We start from the raw sequence: 14,023 nt of genomic DNA on the forward strand, positions 1-14,023 counted from the left end.
CTTGGATACTTACTTTAGTTCACCACAATCAGATCTACTGATGAGTCCGATGATGGAGTACTGATTCGATTGAAACTGCACATTTCAGAAACGGCATCTTTTTCACAGTAACGGAGAATCACACCTCCAAGATATGCCACTGTTGCTTGTTTAATAGAAACAGGGCGGTTTTCGGGTAACTTATTGAGTGGATCCAGCAACGACAGGATGTTATCAGGTATGACTTCTGAAGATTCATACTCTTCTTCGGGGAAGATCTCTTCGTGTGTGAATATTTTCAGGTAATCCTAAGATTGGTGTGAGTCTGTCTGGCTGAACGTTCGGTTAAAAATATTTTCTGGCAATGGCTCTAAGCCATTCTATGCATAAAATAGGATCACTTGGAAACTTGAGGAATGACAACCCGACAACGTTTTTCCCATTCGGCGACTTCCAAATTGTTACACAGCAAATTTTAACCATTCCCTTAAAATAATTGACATATTTCAAAGGGACAAAGAAATTGAAATGTAGACGGTGATCCGCCAAATTAAGCTTTAAGAATAATAAAAATGAGGGGCCTACTTATTTCCAAATAATCTCGGCGCCACCACAGCCTCGAAAAAATAATTTTACATATTTTATTTTAACCTCGTTTATGGGCCCTCCCTTGGCTTCTGGGCCCCGCAGTGGCGTAGCTGATGGTCCGCAGCGCCCGCGGTGCGGGGGTGGGGGGGGGGGTGGTCGAGCTTCGGAGAGGGGCTAACCATAAAAAAATTAAAAAGGGGGGGCCTCTGAGTTCTCAGCTACGCTACTGCCTGTCTTGAGGAACTTCGTTGTGTTACCATCTTGGGAATTCCCCCCCCCCCTGAATTTGTATGAGCTAAAAAAGTTTACGAATTTTTCTAATACAAACTCAGAATCAGAAGTACAAGCAGTATCTCGGGAAAATGTTTTGTTCAGTCTCTTATCCTGAAAATCAGTAGCAATTGAAAATGTTTTGTTCACTCTATTATCCTGAAAATCAGTAGCAATTGAAAATGTTTTGTTCACTCTATTATCCTGAAAATCAGTAGCATTTAAAAATGTTTTGTTCACTCTATTATCCTGAAAATCAGTCATATCAGAAGTTTATAATAAACCCCTTCGGGGTCATATTCATAGTATCTGCTTGGTACATTTCGACATCTGGACAGTAACGTAACAAACTTTCAAAAGATATGGCCTACCAGAAGTGCATAATATATATCCTAGAAGAAAAGTATACATCTAGGCTAGAGGAAGTTTTAAACGGGCACTATTTTCTTTCCAACCACTCCATGCTCCACATCACGACCAAACATTTACCTAGAGCACGTACTACGATGTAAAAAGTACAAATTACACTAAATTTCATTACTAATTTGTAAACCGTTTTTGTATGAAACCGTTTTAGAAAATCACTATAATAACAAATTTTTCTTAAGAAACATATTGTAAGAAATCAAAAGGATCCTCGGAAGATACATGTTTCAAGCAGTTGGTAACCGCAGTACCGGAAGATGAATAATAGTATATTATATGATTTTGCTTTTAACCTCTGTAGAACATAAGTTCAATTATGTTTTCATACTTCGCGGCTATATCCTTTTAAAAGATATAGATGGCGCTAGGGTCTCCATACACGAGAAGATGTGTTTTTCACTATTTTGGAAACTGGGAAACGTTGAATAATAATATGCAAATCGAGCTAGACGTCACTCCAGACGTTCCGCTCTTGTTTTTAAGATTATCTTAGGTTGTTAAGCCTCGGCTGTCTAGACAGTTTTAGTGCTTGTCTGAAGGATATGTTTTGTATATTGTTTTAATCAAACATGTAGACCGAAGGCTGCGAAGATTTACGTAAGCTAAGTCTTAAACTTTACATCGCATCTTGATTTATTTACGTTAACATACTAAGCCTATTATGTATTTAATTTTTTCCTTGATTGAATTTGTTACCAAAAAATAAATATTAGTTATTATTGAACATCTGTGTTTAGAGTTAAGAAGGTTTCGTAATGCATAAATAGTGTATCTGCTATGCTTAAAAATAATTCCCTAGTCTTAAAAACTGATACATGAATGAGCCGGAATGTTTTGAAGGAAAATGTAACCTTTATCAAGAACTTTTCAAAGCTTCTAGACAGTCATGTTACTCATAATACCAATTTTCATTCTATTTTAGGTCTAGTCATTGTATATCAACTGAAATGTGTTGGTAACTGCAGTTCTGGTTTTGGTGATGACGCTGTACCAGTAGGCGAATACCATGCTAAGCTAAGCAATAATTGTTTAAAAACCAAGTTCGTAATTAAACATCCTGGAGAGTCTGACTATGGCCTTTGTTAAATCGTTCATAGTTGCTGCAGCCCTTCTGTTTTCTGCAGGTTTGTAATATTTTCTAATAGATGCGTCATTTTTATAGTTAGTAATCTCTTTGCAAAAATCAACAAGTCAGGGCTTTTTAGCATTTTGTTACTTTGAGGAGCTCAAGCCCATTATTAAATATGGTATGACAAATGATTATTTTGTACGAAAAAAAATGTGATACACCATAGATCTGGTTACATCTATAGGGCAATCAAAATTGGCATTATTTTACTTGGTATTTAAACTTCCTCCATTTAAGTCTCATTTTGAAAACATTTAAAAAAATTTTTAACGACCTAATTTTAGAGTTAGCCATGTTAAGGGTGGATGAACCTTCCAGAAAACAAATGTTAAATAGAAGAATTGCCAATATCTACTCCAAAACTGTTAAATAATAGTTTGTCTATTCTTATAAATAATAGGGATGCACCGATATATCGGCCTATTTTTCTAATATTGGTATCGGCCAATACCGGCATTGGAAAAATATTTTCAGAAAATTATTTAAAAATAAGAAAACTCTCGACTAACTAATGATAATATTTTATTTGATTGGCCGCGTCAGGGACTCCAGACTCCAGAAGCTATAGAGTATAGATCATACCTTTTTTTAGACATGGGGTTACGAGTGTAAACACAAAAAACAATGATATTGGATTTGTGATAGAAAATATGTATCATGTAAATTGAAAAGAAACATATTCGGATATGAGCTTGCAAACTTTTTCATGAAAAATTAGAATAAAATGGTATGACCGTGTACTTAACCGTCTTTTACAATGATTTTATCATATACACTAATGTTATGATAGATAACTTTGTTAATATCGGCCGATATTATTAGCATCGGTGCATCCCTAATAAATAAAACCTCATTTAATTGAAATTCATAGTAAAAGAACCATAAAAGTAATTGTTAATATATAAATATTTATTTCAGGATAAATGGTATTTCTTTTGGCGAATAAAAGTGGTTGTAGAAGTCAGGGCTCTCACCAGGTCCCTAAAATACCCAAAAGTCGTTAATTTTCTTTAAGGACCCTAATCAACCCTAAAATCGGGGTTTGGTCCCGAAAGTACCCTATTTTCATGAAATCCAAGCTTAAAATATTTTTATCTGCTCAAGGACTGTTTACAAAATAGTCAAATCTGAGATAAAATAGTTCGAACGACAAAAAAAGTAGAGCTACAAGCTTGGTAATATAATTAAATTGTAGGACCTAACTCTTTTTGGTTGTAAAATTATAAAAATATATAAATACAGAACTTCAACCCCGTGGCCTCTATCGTAGGAATAAACCAAAAGTTTTTGTTTTACATTTGTTTCCTATTTGGTTACAATTTTGAAATTTTTTCAAAAAGTACCTATTTTTCCTTAGATTTTGGTGGGAGCCCTGAAAAGTGGAATTTTCATAATTGGAAACAAACATGTTGACTCTTAAAATATGACTTTGTGTAACATTCCTAGCATAGGCTCAATGGCTCATATCTAAGCTAACTACTGATTGTCGGCCCCATATTCTGTTCTGATTAGAAAGTGGATAAGAACTCACTCTTGTGTTTTAATTTGTGTGTTTTTTTTATGAATTGGCAAATTAAAAAAAACTGTAGTGCCAAAGTTTGATTACTAATTACACATTAATTTCAGTGGTGGCAGAAGATATGGTAAAATTTACGCATGAACCAGTCTTTTGCTCATATTTCCGAGCATCAGTCGTGAAGTTCACTAAATCAGACAACGTAGGAGATGAAGATATGGTGGAACCCACCAATACCTATGGAGAGCTTACCGATGACAATACAACTCAAATTTGCAACGGTAAAAATGAGTATGGTTATTGCTTTGCCTTGTGGACGGAAAAACTCACTCCAGATAATAGCACCAAAATTGTTCCATTAGCTCAAGGTACGTTCAAACTTTGAAATTTAATTGTGGGTGTTGTACGTTTTTCATAATCAAGCAACCAAAATAGTAGTTGCGCAAAATATGTTAATGTTGGTGTTCTGTAATATTTCTTCTTGATTTTACTTTTGTCTTTTAAAACATGTGAAATTGTGAAAATTATTTTGGGTTTTTGCATATTTGTATTAGTTAAGTGTAGTATTTGTTTAGATGACAATGTACTATTGAAAGTATTTTTTTAAGAGTGCTATTGCATATTGTTATTTAATTTTTTTCTGAAGGTGAAAATGTAGTTGTATCAGAATTTTGAAATTTCAGTTAGATGTATCAGAAAAGTGTATTAAATGATTAAAGTGTAGTTTTTTTGCTTGAAGTTGATTGAACAACCTTCGTGGATATTTGGATTAGGTCTGCAAACTAAAGATATATTTTTCCCCAATTTAGGTTGCTGGCGAACAAATGGTGAAAAAGACTGCATCAATATGGACTGTGTGTCTCGAAAGAAACCAACTAAAACCAATCCACAGACCAAATTTTGCTGTTGCCAAGGTAGCATGTGTAATTCCAATTTCACGGATGCTTACGTTCCTGGACAAGATGACGAAAATTCTGTACCAAGTAAGTTTTTATCATTTGCGCTGAAACTACAATAAATTTTGAAACAAATTTGAAGTTTTGAACCAAAACTGCATTCTCTCCAAATCAAAAATCATATTTTTAGCCAAACTCTTTTATTAGAAAGAAGTGTAAAATAAATGTCTTACGAGAAAAATATCCATCTAGGATGCAAAATTAAAGCATGTGCATTCGTATTTTGCAATGGGTGTAAATTTCTAATCAATCACGAATGTGTGATTAGACGTATTTGGCCCCGCAATATTTTTTATACCAAAATGTCTTTTGAAAAATCAGTAGAATTTGGAGATGCTGATCAAGGGGACCAACTTTCTGATCCCACTGGGCCACTGAAGTTGAGTAATACGACAGACAGCTGGTACAAGTTAAGATTATGTTAAAATTAAGAATTGCAACTGTAAATGTAGCTATGCGATCCAAGGACCAACTTCAAACATAACTTTCAATAAAAAACGCCAGGGGGGAAGGATGTTTTTAGCTTGAAACATGTACCTTTGTACGCTTCCGCTGATCACCTTTCCCACAGTTGCCAACGTAAATGATTACAAACCGTTTCCATGCTACTCTATATTACCTCATGCACGAAGAATAAACTTCTTCCGCTTAAAAAAAAAATCCAATCACCCTGGTATAACATTGTTTCTCTAAAACTGACGTCTATCGATACGATTGAAGCACACATCGGGGAAGTTTTACCTACCATGATAATTCGACTATTATTCCCGCGGATAGCCTTAACACAGTCAATCACCCTGGTATATCATTGTTTCTCTAAAACTGACGTCTATCAATACGATTGAAGCACACATCGGGGAAGTTTTACCTACCATGATAATTCGACTATTATGCCCGCGGATAGCCTTAACACATTCATTCTCCATAAGTACAAATAAATGTAATATTTCTTTCCGTCACAGCTCCTTTACTGATCGAGCAAGCCTCATACAAAATGGAAGTAGTGGTCATCGTGCTGGCTTCGGTGTTCAGCTTGGCCATCGTCATCATCGCTGGGTTCTTCATTTTCCGTATGTGGTCTTCGAGAAGCAAACCCAACCCGGAGTCCTTGATGCACTTGATGGAAAACCCGCCTCCCAACTCGCACTCGTTTCCGCATCTGGACCTGGACACCCTCAAACTGCAAGAGTTCGTCGGAAGGGGGCGTTTCGGTTCCGTGTCTAAAGGCACCCTCATGGACCACACAGTGGCCGTAAAAATCTTCGCCGCTCAAAACAGGAATTACTACCTCAGCGAAAGAGATATTTACACCCTGCCATTTATGGACCATCCCTGCCTGCCCAAATATATTGGTTTGTTTTCAAGTTTTTTTTTTAAGTTTCATTTCAGTAAAGCAGGGTACACGATCCCGAATTCATGTTTTATCTGATGTACACCACGATACCATGGTGTTTGGACAGCCATACATTATCTCGTGTATCCTTCTTTACCCATCTGTTACTAAGGTATGATACATGACAATGGGAAAGACCCATCTAGTTATTCAGATAACCAATAAAAAACTTGGTCATCGTGTATCCTCCTTTCTCAAATGGACGACCTGTATGCTATTCAACTCTTACGATAATGGTACTGTCCAAACAAGGATTTTGTCACTTTTCAACTAAAGAAATATTATTGTGCTATTTCTATTGCTAACGTCTAATTCCATGGCTGCTAGTTGCTTAAAAGTCTATTCACAATAGTCCAACTTAGTTGAGCGACCATGTTACATTCACCGAATGGAGCTAGTCAATTTCTACAATTTTCTAACTTCAGTAACGCTTTGTTGTGAATTTTGTATTGATAAATGGTATTTTATGAACAAGGCTCGACAAAAATAAGTTTTTAGTCCAAATTTGGTAAACACATGAAATAGTTGTTCTGTGTGATTGGAGAAATATTGATTTGTTTTTCAACTTTTGAAACATTAATGCCGAATTTCAAATATTTAAAATTATTCCCATACTGTTTTATTTAATGAAACATGACTAAATGGCACTTTTTAATACTTTAAATGAAATGTGTTTGCTAAATTGCAGGTTCACACGAGCGCCTGAACATGGACGGTTATCCTGAGTATTTGTTGGTGTTGTCGTACGCTTCAAATGGTTGTCTCCAGGATTACTTACGTCAAAACTCCATAGATTGGAATCAACTTTGTAAAATGGCTCAATGCATCGCCAAAGGCTTAGCGCATTTGCACACAGAAATTCAAAAAGGAGGTAAGCCTGCACCACCAAAGCTCGCCAATTTTTAGGCCATTGACTTAAATACTCCTTCTTTCAGATAAAACGAAACCGTGCATCGCTCATAGAGACCTCAACTCGAGGAATATCTTGGTCAAACCGGATCTCTCCTGTGAAATATGTGATTTTGGTTTCGCCATTAGAATCTCGGGTTCAAAGTATTTTCAAAACGGCGAAGAGCAAGTGGCTGAAACTACTTCGCTCGCTGACGTAAGTTTTGTTTGAAATTTTTTTGGGCGTAACTCGTTTTGTAATGTATTGCTTCAGTTTATTTTTGCGTAACATCACCCCAATTTAGTTTTCAAATGTAGCTCGTAAGTTTAGTAGTTTTGAAATATATCACCTCAATTTAGTTTTGAAATTTATCGCCTCAATTTAGTTTTTAAATTTATCGCCTCAATTTAGTTTTGAAATTTATCGCCTCAATTTAGTTTTGGAAATATTGCATCAAACCAATAAATAAAATTTTTCTAATATGATTTCCAGGTTGGTACTCTCCGTTACATGGCCCCTGAAGTTCTGGAAGGAGCAGTTAATCTTAGAGATTGCGAAACTTCATTGAAGCAAATAGATATGTACGCATTGGGCCTTGTCATGTGGGAAATAGCCACAAGATGTTCTGATCTTTATCAAGGTAATTTCTTTTTATGGGAGGGCTCCAAAAAAGATCTGACACGTTTTTTTCTTAAGAGTTTTGCAATGCTCAAGTTCTTAAAGAGATGTGTATGTCATAGTACTAATTTATAGATATATTACGCACTTTAGTTGCTGGCGTCATTATATATAAATTAATTTTTTTGTAACAGTACTATTTTCAAACAGCCGTCTTCAAGTTTTATTAATATAAATTGTTTACATTTGCCCCATCTGAGATAAAACTTGTACCTGACGTCAAAATTCTTCTGTGTGTACAATACTATTAACTTAGTACTTTGCAATAGGTACGAATAATTGGGTATATTTCTAATTCCCACAACACTAGGGCGCTTTTAGTCTTCTATTTACTAAAGCCGCATGACACAAGTTAACGAGTGTTTCGTCGTCTAATTTCTTCTTTTATCCAAAACATTGCTAACACCGAAAGTGACATAATTACTAGTTCTTATACTTTCCAATGATAAAGATTTAATGAATGCTGCTCTCGAGATCAGATATACCACATAGAAGGCTAGGCTAGATTGACGATGCGCACCCTTTCGGGTTTGTTCTTCACTGGTTTGTATTAAAACGTAAATAGATGGCGGTAACATTTCCGTCGAGTGGGAAAATATCAACAAGCCTGCTAGCCTTCCCCATTGCTTCCTTAGTTTTTGAAGTCGACTCTGTTTCTACTTTTGAACTTGGTTCCCTAGTAATTATGTCACTTTTGCCAACACATAAGTATAACTTTTGTAAAGTAGAGTACCTGACCATAAAAAGCTCAGTGTTATCTAATGTTCTTAGTATATTCAAAGTGAACTTCTATCGTTGCCTGTTAGGTAGCTATATTTTGGCTGAAAAGGCTCATTCGAATTGAAATGTTTACGATGCAGATGGCGACAGCCTTCTTCACGAATCAGTTAAATTTCGGAAAATATTCTAGTACCTAAGCTTTAAGCAATTGGTGGCTGGCAAAAATGCGTCCAGGTATCTAAGAATATGTAACTGTGTAGTGAAAATTCGCCTACTTTTAGGCTTTTTTTTTCAAACAAACGCCATCTTAGTCTGACGCTATACTACCATATTCTTAGGTGCTTGAATGCAATCTTGCAAGCGATTTCGATATACTACAAATATTGACGTTCAAATCGAGTGCATCTAAAAATTTAGTTTTAAATCCAGCAAATTGAATTTTTAATTATCTAGGCATGGAGACGCCGCTTTATAAATTGCCGTTTGAGGCCGAAATAGGACTGCATCCTAGCATGGAACAGATGCAGGTTTTAGTTACCCGGAACAAAGCTCGCCCTTTGTTTCCCGACATCTGGAAAGCCACGAATCCCGTAAGTGTCGCTTTTCTTAGGCCACGAATCCCGTAAGTGTCGCTTTTCTTAGGCCACGAATCCCGTAAGTGTCGCTTTTCTTAGGCCACGAATCCCGTAAGTGTCGCTTTTCTTAGGCCACGAATCCCGTAAGTGTCGCTTTTCTTAGGCCACGAATCCCGTAAGTGTCGCTTTTCTTAGGCCACGAATCCCGTAAGTGTCGCTTTTCTTAGTCCACGAATCCCGTAAGTGTCGCTTTTCTTAGTCCACGAATCCCGTAAGTGTCGCTTTTCTTAGTCCACGAATCCCGTAAGTGTCGCTTTTCTTAGTCCACGAATCCCGTAAGTGTCGCTTTTCTTAGTCCACGAATCCCGTAAGTGTCGCTTTTCTTAACCCATTAAGCCCGTAGAAGTCGCGAACGTGTAGGTACTTAAACTTCCAGAGCTATTTGTTTAACCTCTTTACTGAACAGTCAGTCTTTGGCCTCCTCTTAAAAGTGGCTTAACAATTTTGGTCTTATTTTAGGCTGTGAGGCAATTGAAAGAAACCATTGACGACTGCTGGGACCAAGACGCGGAGGCTCGTCTGACGGCCTTGTGCGTCGAGGAACGCCTCATCGAACTGCCCATCTTGTGGGAGAGGTACAAAGGTACGGTTCAGCTACTTTCATCAATTTTTAGGACCAATATTTTGCTATATCATATTAGCTCTAATGGCATTAGGGCTGTTTAACTTCGTTGAAATTTTTTGAATTATCGAACCGATAATGATGCTGTTTAGCATGTAACCGATGTTCAGTCGGGGGAAAACCGAATCGGCTTCGATCGAAATAAAATTACCTTATATCAATAAATAAAGTCTTTATTTGGGGGCCGAAAAGAATTACAAAGTGGAACTAAAATAATAAATAATACTGTAGGAATAGGAGTGTCAGGCTGTCCTAGTGGCAAAAGCCACTATGCCTAGGGTAAGTTCGGTTTCATACATTAGGGCATCCGTTGCAAGCAGAGCCGCAAAGGATTAATTATTATTTAAACGCTTTGAATTTTAAAAGTAACCTCTACATCGACGTAATAAAGATACGTTATTTATGCTTATTTTTGAACTTTGTCAGTTGGAAATTCCGTCACCGGCGTGAGTCCCACTGTGAACGTGAATCTAACGTCTTACAACATTCGTCCGACGGTTTTGGATAATTTAACAACAATCCTGATGGACGGTAGCAGTACCGAGAAGAATTTTTACGTCGCCGATGTCAACCGGGAGAATAACGTTTGCAATCGGGAAAGCGTGGCCGTCTCGGAAGGCACAGCGGAGACCATTTTGACTAACTCGCCGTCGGACGCACCTTCGATTCAACAAAACCAACTACTTAACGGACACATTAAAAACAACGCTAACAAGAATTTGAGTTCCAGCGTTAACAATAACTACCCTGCTATATCCGTTCCTTTGCAACCGCACCAAGGTATTAATAAGATAATTTGACCTTAGACTACACTAATACTGAACTACGGTCATGAAATTAGGTTATATGCGGGTTTGGCTGAATCCTTAAATATGAAAATTTACAATAGTTTCGTAAAATTAATGAAAGCGGAGTGAGCGAAGCTTTCTTTGAGGTCCACAAGCTGAAACGTGAAACTGAGTGGCTTTTGTGTCAAAAATAATTACGAAACTATCCACTATTTGGCTATTTTTATTTAATATAAGCCCGAAACCACGAATTCTCGATATCCCTTCATGGACTAATTTAATTAGTCCATGATCCCTTGTTGAATTAATAATTACGAAGGCAGGTATCTGTCGTCTGCTAAATAGTGTTTCGGCAACGAATCTCTAGTTGACTAATATTGTTTGTCGTGACGGGAGTGTTTAGTATATTTTAACCGACATGCAAAATTCTTCAGTAACTAAATTAAGTTAAATGGAATATAACAAAAAAGTAGTTCCTACGACTAGCGAAAGGAGAAATGTGGCATGATCTAGTTCAACGAAAATCCGACGATGGCGCCGCTTTGCAACGCCAAAGGTACAAGCTTCACTGCCACGTAGTTTTCCCCACGCCACTTTGGTGGCCCTTTAAGTGGGGATATGATAAGTAGACTCGCGTAATTTCTCAGTAATCCTTTGAAGGTTTTCCTTGATGGGTAACCCAAATCCTTTCCCGAAATACTAACCTCCCTCACCGTTTCTAAATATCGTTTCTTTTTCGTGTTCAGGGCGAAATCCATGTATGGAACGCAACCTGATGATGGAACGTTCCGACGACATGTCCGTCAGCGGGAACAACCTGTTGGAACGCAGCGAGAAGGACAAGGACTTCCGTTTCCTGCTGTCCCACAACGACAACGTTTTCGACTCGCTGCATTTTTCCGAAAATATCGAGAGTAACCTTTTAGGGTCGTCCGATTTGAACTCGAGCGCTCGTGCCAACTACCACCCAATCCCGTACGTGCAGAACGCGGTCCACGGCGGCGTTGGAGGCAACCACGGCGGCGGCAACGCTATGCCGAAACAGCCGAATCTTCCGGGTAACGGGCGCCACGACGCGCCGCCCTCGGCCAAAGTCGCGAAGGAGAAGAAAGGCTTCGGCTTTTTCGGATTGAAGGCGTATTTGGAGCGCAAAAACGGCAAGGCGAAGTATTACGGGAGCAGCGGCAATCAGCGCGACGAGGACCAAAGACCCTTGAAAAGCGCCTCTCCCCAGTTCGAAAATAGCCCGACGAATTTGCAATCTCCGACTAACGCTCACACTCATTCCTTAAATTTCACCAACGTCGAGGACAGCGAGGGCAGCGGGAGCAAAGGCAAATCAAATTTGCGTCAAAGCGACAGACTTAATTTCGACGCCGCCGCGTTTTGCAAACTCAGCCCGGTCGTCACCAAAGTTTGCGTCGTCGGTGAAAATAACACCCGTGAAGTCGTGGTGCCGTCGGACTCGAATAGCAGCGCCGGCACTAGCGGCATGAATAACCCGCACGATGCCAATGCCGCGAACACTTTCAATTTGTCGGCTCCAGGCGGCGCTTCGAAAGCGTTTCCGACAAACGAAGAAACGACCGAATCTAACGTGGCTATTTCCACCGCAATTTCGGGTTCTAATAGCAACGTTAAGCGGAATAATACGGATTTGGATCGTGATCTCCAGATTAATTTGGATTCGAACCGACAACACCCGCGAATTTGATCGAAATTTTTTATTAGCTTCAAATTGTAAATGAGAAATTGAATGACTTTTAGGAATGACTGTTTTTGCACGAATTTTTTAAATTTTAGCGAGAGTTAAATTTTAGGAAATGGCAATTTGGAGACCAAAAAAAGACGGATTTATACGCATTGATGACCGGGTTATTCTTACGCTAGTGATATTTCAGATCAATTTTTCGTTCTTCTAAATTTCAAAATCTACCTGAATTTCAAATCAACCCTCTTATCTACACTAATTTCAAATCAGCTGAATCTCAAAACAAGCCTTTAACAACATTAATCTCAAATGAATCCTATTATCTATCCTTAATTTGCAACGCAAGTTTTCAATTAACCTATTTTAGCCTTTAAATGTACTTCAAATTAAATTGTTTTTAATTTAGAACAATTGTGTAAATTTTCACAACTCTAATAGTTGCTTGTGTAAATAAATTCAAATTTGTGAATATGTATTTTTTGGTCGTGTGTGCATTTAAAGTTTCTGCAATCAGTCATTCCTAGTACGTAATATAATGCTAAGTATATCATTTACTTTGTGTATAACCACTGGTATATGTAATCTGATTTATATAAAATAACCGCGCCACTCTACAGAAGTTCAAACCGTGTATCAGTTATAACGAATATGTACTCATTTTAGGTATAGCTGTATCGATTATATGGTATTAATTTCGACACATCATCGTGCAACGGTTCTTTTCAAATATTTACCGAATCGTTTTTGTTCAATGTAACTTTTATCACTAGTACAATAGTTGACTTACTCCCCAGGTACTTGACACTTAACACTTCAAAACAAATTAAAATGTTTTCACGGTTAAAATAAAAGGTATTTTAATTTTTCTTTGTAATAAAAAAATTTACGCTTTGAGGAAAAATACAAACTTTTTTCATTGTTATTTTAATGCTTTTATACTGTTATCGGTAAAAATTACAAATCGTCATTTTGTTCGTGACAAATAACATGAAGGGAGTATAAAATGATTTGAAAATTGTTAGCGCATATTTAATTTCATATTCCTATTTCACACTTCGCCAAATCGGCACTCTGATGTAGCAAGATAGGAGGTTTCCCCTTTTTACGCGAAGAGTTGCTTAGCTGAACCGTCCGTGAACGAATCATCTTGGCCACTAAGCTCGAAGCAACGCCCTCGAGGAAGGCACCCGCGGCTAAATTTTGCGGTAGGAATAGAGTCTCCTACAGACTTTTCACCCTAAACGACAATCAACAGCACTCCTAGTGGCAATAACATGAATTTCGTTGATGAACCCATCCTTAAGAGGAACTTCAAACTCAGTGTACACATTTTATAATTAAGTTCCCACGTACGCCGAAAATTAATCTGGCGCTGTGGATAAAGACTGGTTTTCAGTCAACGCGAAAAAATTGTATTAGGTCTAAAGCTGGATCTCTAGAGGCGCTTGACATTTTGAAAAACGACGTGTGCTTTTAAATCTTCGTTGACAAAGTTCGGCAAACCGACCAAGCTTCACTGTGGAACCCTTGTCTTAAGGCTTGATTTCACTAGGGCAAAAATGCCAAGAAGGCGAGCGTCAACGTAGAAATCTCCGTTAGGCCTAATGTAGAGGTGAACGGTTCGACATGTTGAGTTAAATTTTGAGCCTTTATAATCTTTACACTGGAGAACTCGCGTAGTTACGTTGATTAAATTACCACTTGTTTGGTGATATCATAAACA

The 14,023-nt window shown here is 37.7% G+C and overlaps 1 protein-coding gene across 1 annotated transcript; it reads left to right on the forward strand.

The window, feature by feature from the left end:
• Window positions 1–1,706: 1,706 nt before the first annotated feature.
• On the forward strand, window positions 1,707–13,291 carry wit (kinase protein wishful thinking). The gene is made up of 12 exons (XM_090162994.1): window positions 1,707–1,860; window positions 2,186–2,387; window positions 4,019–4,276; window positions 4,718–4,891; window positions 5,827–6,216; window positions 6,946–7,128; window positions 7,193–7,362; window positions 7,639–7,786; window positions 8,998–9,134; window positions 9,639–9,762; window positions 10,228–10,581; window positions 11,336–13,291. Exons 2-12 carry the CDS (start codon window positions 2,336–2,338, stop codon window positions 12,301–12,303), a joined length of 2,958 nt encoding a protein of 985 aa, XP_090019120.1. The 5' UTR covers window positions 1,707–1,860; window positions 2,186–2,335; the 3' UTR covers window positions 12,304–13,291.
• The last annotated feature ends 732 nt before the right edge of the window (window positions 13,292–14,023 follow it).

Source organism: Leiobunum rupestre, chromosome 11, assembly GCF_980474605.1.
Source record: "Leiobunum rupestre chromosome 11, qqLeiRupe1.1.hap1, whole genome shotgun sequence".
Classification (NCBI taxonomy): Eukaryota; Metazoa; Arthropoda; class Arachnida; order Opiliones; family Sclerosomatidae; genus Leiobunum; species Leiobunum rupestre.